The sequence below is a fragment of the Nelumbo nucifera genome, chromosome 5 (assembly GCF_055504915.1).
Source record: "Nelumbo nucifera cultivar China Antique chromosome 5, China Antique-T2T, whole genome shotgun sequence".
NCBI classification, from domain to species: Eukaryota; Viridiplantae; Streptophyta; class Magnoliopsida; order Proteales; family Nelumbonaceae; genus Nelumbo; species Nelumbo nucifera.
In genome coordinates, this window is record NC_142653.1 from 19,385,410 (window position 1) to 19,393,330 (window position 7,921).

Below are 7,921 nucleotides of genomic sequence, written 5' to 3' on the forward strand. Positions count from 1 at the left end.
ACCAATCTTTCATTAAAATAACACTCTGGCTATCGTTTCTTTTTTACTTTAAGGAGCAGTTTGGAAGGAGTACAAATGCAAATGTGTAGAGTGCAAAACTTTCTATTTTGTATTTAGGGGTGTCAATAGCATTCCAAAATCCAATTTTGAATTCGAGATTCGACATAATCGAATCAAATTTGAATATGACCTTATTAGATTCAATAAATATTCAAATTTCACCGGTTATCTGATTCTTATATATAATACATGAAACATTTACTTCTATATATAATAATTAAATTATATAAATAACTTATATATTTATATACTTAGATAAATAAAATAATTATTTCATAAATTTATTAATTACCTAAAATAATTAATTAGTCAAATTCAAATCAAATTGAATATTTGAATATTTAATCGAATTCAAACATTGGTTTTCAATATCCAATATCGAATCGAATTTGGATATTGAATTTTCTAATCAGATTTAAATTCAAATACTACCTAATTCAATTCGAATTCAATCCGTTTATACCCCTATTTGTGTTATTTTGTATATATTTGTACTTTACATATTTATATTTGTACTCTTTTTGAGCAGAGTCTTAGGCTCAATTTGAAAGGAGTACAAATACAAATATTTAAAGTGCAAAGCCTTGTATTTTGTATTATTTTGTATATATTTACATTGTACATATTTGTATTTTATATTATTTTGTATATATTTGTACTGTACATATTTGTATTTGTATTCTTTCCAAACGGAGCCTTTGAATAAGTTTGAAAGTAGTACAAATATAAATATGTAGATTGCAAAACCCTGTATTTTGTATCGTTTTACATGCATTTGAACTGTACATATTTATATTTGTATTATTTCCAAACTGAGCCTTGATGTTTAATGACGTTGGGTGAAAATGGTTATATTTAAATATAGATAAGCATCTAATAGTACAAATCAAGGATTTATAGATTTAAACAAAACACACATCACTTTGTAAGGAAAACAAAATGCAACAAAAAAGTTTGTATTTGTACCTTAAAAAGGAATAACTGTTAGTCATGACTCAGAATTTATTACGTTGTATCCACATTCATACTCATAAAACACCACCATTGTATTGAGAACATCTCCCTATAAATGATACGATGTATGAAATGATTTGAGGGCTATATATGACACTAAATACAACAAAATAAAATAGAATTTATGTAGCGGATCTATTGAGTTGAGTATAAAGTTCAGATAAGACGAAATGATTTCATTGTCGTTTTCCTTTAATCAAACTCAACCATCTAAAATTTATCCAAATTGTATAACAAAATATTGGGATGAGGTTGCTTTTAACAACCAAAGAAGGCGATGTCATTCTTGCATCTAAATGCAGGGATTACTTTGGGGATAGTGGTTCTTTTTAGGGTATAGACTTTGGGAAAGTGTTTGGAATCTTTATATTTTCGACACAAGTTTATGATGGTGTGACGCGTGAGAGATTGGAGCCAAGTTGTAGCTATTATACCTTCAGTCACAAGGTTTTTAAAATCAAACCGGATAGGGTACTGTTATGGGTTCGTTTCTGGGTTGAATGGTCTGAAAGGATAGTTTGTTTTGACAGAAAAATAAAAAATAAAAAATGGCCAAAAACCATTGTTCGGGTCAATGTTCTAAATATCGATACATCCGATACGTTAGTAGGGCTGATGAGGGGTGATTTGGCCCGACCAGCTAAACAGTGGACACGTGGATGCGACATGCTGATTGGACCGTGACTTAGCATCTTCTGCCACATCAGCATTCCCTGTCACTTCGGTGAGTTAGGCCACCTCGGGTGTCCTGGGCACCTCGGCAAGGATCGAGGTCTGAGTAGCTCAGGATGGTCCGACCGACTAAGGAGACACGTAGTAGACTTCCAGAAGCATGCCAACTGTCTCCAAGCTCTACGAGATCACGCCACATGATCGTAGGCCTTATCCTCATTCTGCCCAGATCGAACGGACCTGATAAGCCTTATCGGCTAGCACGTTATCCACCTCCCAGGGCAGAATGGACTCCTAACGGTGCGGGCCGAAAATCTCGAAGGTGTTTTCGTGAGACCCACAGCAATTCATCAAGGGCACCAACTCCTGAGACCCAAGTACATGCGATTTAGTGCATTCTAACTCTCCTATTGTCAAATTATTAGCTAGCAACATCATAGTTACTAACTTACTAACTTAAGCATTGGAGTGACCACGCCGGGTTAACCACCCCGGGCTCTCTGATCCTACTTCTCTTGCAGTTCGACTAGCCACCTGAGCAACCGACGTCCGAGCTGCCATCCAGCTAGGAGCTCTACCAGATCGCATACCATTCAGCTAGGAGCTTTATTTTTTTACATTTTTTTTTCAAATCCGGTTCAGGGGGCCGGTTTAAGGTTCCTCCACTCCCTAAATCGGTCAAAACCCCAATACAGCTTTCGTAAGGGCGTATCAGGGTGCTCTTGATACGATATGTATCGACCAATACATAATGATTTTTTGAAACTTGATCCAGGTTGATGGTTCGACCACTCAAGTCAGTAGTTCATTGACCAAATCAATGATTTTTGACCAAAAAGTGATTTTAGGGTAAAATAAAACTAGTCAGATGACCGGCTCCCAATTTTTTCAGTCTGTTATGAAAACCATGATCAGTCATGCTTTGGGAAATCTGGGTGCAGAGATATTGAAGAACTTTTGAGGGAGGGCCATTACCGCTAGCCAAGTTATTCTCAAAATTGAACTATGGATTCATGATTTTAATGGGTCTTCTCGTTTTGAAGATTAGAACAGAAGATGGGCTATTAAGTTTCAAAAAATTCCTAAATCTATTGCTTCAAGGTGAGTCAATGGTTGCCACTGAAACAAGGGGCGCAAGCCGCTTAACTCGAATTGACTCGAGTTAACATGTTACATTATTTCGGGCTCAGACTTTTGGGCCAGGTCTATTCAAATGTTCAAAATCCCAACCTAACCCGCTCAACTTGCATCCCCTGCTGACCATGGAGTTTGTCAAATTAAACATGGAGGGCAACCCAAGTCTGGTGGGTGGAGGTGCATGGTTTTAGTAGAGACTCCAATGGTGTTTTTGTAGCTAGCTTTTCAAATTATGGAACCACCACGTCCATTAATGAAGCTGAATTTCTTAAGATTATGTTTGGTTTGAAGGAAAAGATAGGGAAAAGAAGATAAAGATAACGAATAATCTTTGTATAGGTTTTTTTACCTTTTCCTTCATTTCGCTGCTTTTTCTTTTAAACCAAACACAGCATAAAAGTTCATGATGGTATTGAAGTCCAACCATGTATGAACGATATATATCATAGTTAAGAGTGACAACCAAGTGTTTGTTGAAGTCATGAATGGCAACTTCCCCTCGTCCTAGATTGTCCATTATTTTTTTTTTATTAGAGACTAGAGATTAACGACCTTTGTAGCTCCCTAAATATCACATTTACTCATACATTCAGGGAAGTTAATAGACTAGCTGATTCCTTGCAAAAGTTGGCGTAGAGGAAGGAATTATGCATATCCATAATAATCAGTCTGAGCTGATGGATTACACTAAACAATATTGGTTAGGCTTGCTTGGTATTAGAATAAGATGGTAATAAGAAAGGTTGAAAGTATCGATACATTTGATATACAAAATGTGTGTAAGACAAATCAGTTATCCTGAAATATAATATCATACACCTTATATTTAAGTATGGTATCAATATTTTGAACCTTGGTAATGAGTTTTTTTTTTTTCTCTTTGTTTATTTTCTGGTCTATAATGGATTGGGCTGAGTTTGAAAGGGTGATATTTCATATTAGTATCTCATGGATTTAGGATAAAGATGGCTATGTCCTCTTCCCTTATCTTCTTTCTCCCTTTTCATAATGATTAATACAATTTCTAAGTGCCCCTTACGCCTAGGGAAAAGTTTGAGATTAAAAGAAAAACAAAATAAAGGTTACCACACCTTAGATTTGTATTTTATGCAGAATAAACTCCAAATATTCTTAGTTCTTTCCACTCCACATCTCCTACCCACAATCTGTTCCCACATCTATCCCCACTAAACACTACTGTGGTGCATTGAAAACACCTCCTTATGAAATGACAAGGGAGCTTTTGCCACTGGACCCCTTTAGTATTATGTGGGTATGGATGTGAGAATAATTTGTGGGTAAGAGATCCAAACTTAGTTTTTTCTAGCATCTGAATGGCACATAAATACATACAAATAGATAACTGATTATCCATAAATTTGGACCTTCCCCGTCCTTCCATGCTAGTAAGGATTTCTCTTATCATCATCATCTAGGCTTTGTCCCAACTATATGGAATCGGTTGTATGAATTCTATTTTGCTATTTCAATCTTTTCTGCATCACAAAGAATCTGTTTGGTACAAAAACTAATAAACCGTAGGTCGGTAGGTGTACTTCTTTGCTACTGAATTAACAAGATTAATTTTCAAGTTTAAGTTGTTTAACAATGTGCAGTATTGGTAAATATGGAAATTAATCTCGTTGCATCATTGTATTGTATGTAGCTTTGTGATTAGTTGAATGAAAGCAACATTAGGGCCTTATGAAAATGTGGTTGATGTGTTTACTTTTGAAATTAAGTATCTATTTTTCGGGCATCACTTTATTTCACTGAACAAAATGTTGAAGATAAAGCTTGAATGTTTGAAAAAGAAAAAAAAAAACGTTTTTAAGTTTCATGTGCATACTATAGCATTGGGAGTAGGTTAAGACTTAAGAAGGTAAATAAAGAACTAATGGAGAAAACTTTGGCCGTTGAGAACTTCTTAGCCTGCGGTTTTAGGACTGCCGGCTTTAACCGTTTTTTTCTAATAGTGCCTGCTTGTCTTAAAAGTTAAAAGAATGTTGAGGTAATTACTCTTTTACCCCACACCCATGGTTATGTCACGTCTATAAACATTTGCAACAGTCTAGTCCATGGTTTTCAAAACAGGACCAGACTGGATGGTCGGACCGGAAAACCGGGAATTAGTCACCTGACCGGTTCAGTTTCCCAAAAAACTGGATTTCCCCCTAAAATCATTGATTTTGGTCAGCGAACTGCTGAACCGAGCGGGTAACCATTCAAACGGTTTTGACCATTTTTTTTTAAATTTTTTTATTTTTCTGTCAGAACGGGTCGAGTGTTCTGTTTGAATGATCGGACCGTTCAACTCAGTAACCGGACCCCTGACCGGTTTGGTTTTAAAAACCATGGTCTAGTCTATTGACTCCCATCAACCAAAGCTTTTCCAAACGAAGGGGGTGGGGGAATTGGGATCTCCTCCCAACAAAACTGTCCCAGCATGCTTCCAACATAATCTGTTGCTTCATATCACATCATGTATGAAATGTGTGGACACAAATCATGTTAGAATGTGTTGGAGCATGTTTTTGTTGGGAGGATACCTGGATTCCTGATGAGGCGATGCATCAAGTGCAGGAAGCTTCAAAACACACTCAGGCTGTTTCATTTTCCAAATAGCAAAACTTATCTTGAATGTTGTAGACTTGTAGCGAATCGTGATTGACTGGTGTTGGTTGTTTGCTAGGTTGGGCCAAGCATGAGCCAGTGTATTAGGGTATCTTGGCAGGCCGGGGTCCATTTACATTTTGTACCCAGATAAATGGAATCTGGATTTCCCCCTCACACACCACCTCACACCGGACTGAGAACATCTCTAACAAAACAGAATTTATATCCACTCGCTCTCTAATAATGCTTCACATCTACTTAAAGGTCTTATTTATTTTGGGGATTTTGAAGGGGAAAAGTTGGTCAATGGGAATCACATTCCCCACCAACTTAGGCATGTTCTTATTTTAGAAACATGTTGTGGATCCACGGTAAAATTGATTTTCCAGGTATAACTACCCAGGTAAGTGATACCCTTCTTATACTTGGGTAAGTTGAGTTTTCCAATTAGAGGGTAAATGAAAAAAATAAATAAAATGGTTAAAACTGCCCCCACAAGATACATTTACCGGGATAAATTAAACAAAAGAACATGGATAATAACACTTATCTGGACAAGTTTTTTTCTGGGTAAATAGGTTCCCAGAAAACGAACAGAGCCTAAAAATTAATTGATAGTTATAGTGAAAGGTATAAAAAAATAGCAAAAATCCTATCCAAATAGATGGGTGAATGGAAAAACAACACTACTTATAGTTAACTGCATGAATATATATAAACATACATATACACACACATATATGTGCAATATCTGAAACTCCTGAACACGCAAGTCAGTTCATGTATTTCATTATTATATCAACATTGTATCATTCATTCTCCATGAGATATCAATACATACATACAAATTGCTTATTATAATAAGAGTGTGATCACACTCGTACTTTCACTACTTATTAGTAATATATATGTATAGGCATGCAATATATATATATATATAACATATTTATAAGCTTAATTATTATTTCGTTATAATATGAAAGTCAGTTGGGTATGGATTTAAAGGGAGGCTTAACAAGGGATGGTGCAGGATCATATATGCCATAGTCTCTGGTGTTAACTCGAAGAATCCTCTCATGAACGTCAGCTGCTGCTTCCTATCAAGCACACCAAGGAAATTTTGTATTAAAAAGAGATGTAACTAGAGAGGAAAATAGAAACCTTATATATATAAAAACTCTGCAAATATTTATATTTATGGAGGAGCTCTAGATCATTCCATTCTCTGATGTTAATTTGCTCTGAGATATAGAATGGTTGGTAATTATTTAGGGTGTACAAAACTTGATAAGGATGATGATAGTGGGATGAGAATAAGATGGAAATGGTATCTGCAATTCATCTTAATAGTACTACAGTATAAAGCTAAGTTAAAAAGGTATTCTTGTTTTTAATACCGAGTGTTATTTGATAGAAATTAATTTTTATGTTAGTTACTATATACAAGAAAAAGAAATATAAATCAAAATTAGCTATATCTTGCTCTTGTCTCCTTGGAGTCGAGCACACCTTATTACTTGCATTCACTTCGGCAATAGGTTTACCCATTAACTGTCGACCTGCAACAATCAAACCAGCGCACAAATGAAAAGTTTCAGAAACATCCCTCAGAAGGTTCAGCTTTGGATAATATATATGATTCATTAGTTATATATACTTAACCAATAAAAGAAAAACGAAAGATTCAATGCTACTAAGAAAACATCTCCCAATGAGTGAATCAGTGAAATGGAGGAATTTTGTTCTATACTAATTAAGGTGCATGCAAGAGATTCAGACAAACCAACCTGCAAATGCAACTGAAAGAAGTGATGCCGAGACAAGGAGGAAGAGGAAAGCAAACTTCTTGAGAAGCATGATACCCATATTAAGTGATTTGGAATCAAAGAGAGGTAGAGTTAAAGAGAAGATGGTATTTATTCTGGAAGGACAGTCTTAGAAATTGAATTGAAAATTGTTGGTAGTTTATGAGAAACGATCGATGCAATCGTCAATATTGCTTTATAGTTTAAAATTCAAAATGGAAAGGTGAATGAGAGCACTTCTCCTTTTGTTGGGGCACTAGGTCCAAGTTAGTGGATTGATATACATATTTAACTAAATTAACACTTTAACTGGCCGGCTTACTCCTCGTGTCGATCCTGGTAGAAATTATGCAACTACCCCCTAGGGTTTTTCTTAGGGCTGCAAACGGTATCCAAGGAATTCAAATTCGACCTGATCCGAATTCGATGCGTTTGTAATTGGATCCAATATGGATCCACCCTATCCTATCCAATACAATTTTGTATCTATTACTAAAATTTATTTGAATATTGTGTTTTTATTAAATTTTCATAAGTTGAAGTTTTATATAAATAATTTTTAAGTAATTTTGTTCATAAAATATAATATCAAAATTATTTTTAATTCATTACATTAA

The 7,921-nt window shown here is 35.2% G+C and overlaps 1 protein-coding gene across 1 annotated transcript; it reads right to left on the bottom strand.

Annotated features, from left to right (window-relative positions):
• Positions 1–6,260: 6,260 nt before the first annotated feature.
• Positions 6,261–7,463, bottom strand: LOC104595617 (protein CASPARIAN STRIP INTEGRITY FACTOR 1-like). The gene is made up of 3 exons (XM_010256418.3): positions 7,287–7,463; positions 7,009–7,058; positions 6,261–6,596 (listed from the first exon to the last, which is right to left on the bottom strand). Exons 1-3 carry the CDS (start codon positions 7,363–7,365, stop codon positions 6,483–6,485), a joined length of 243 nt encoding a protein of 80 aa, XP_010254720.1. The 5' UTR covers positions 7,366–7,463; the 3' UTR covers positions 6,261–6,482.
• Between the last annotated feature and the right edge of the window lie 458 nt (positions 7,464–7,921).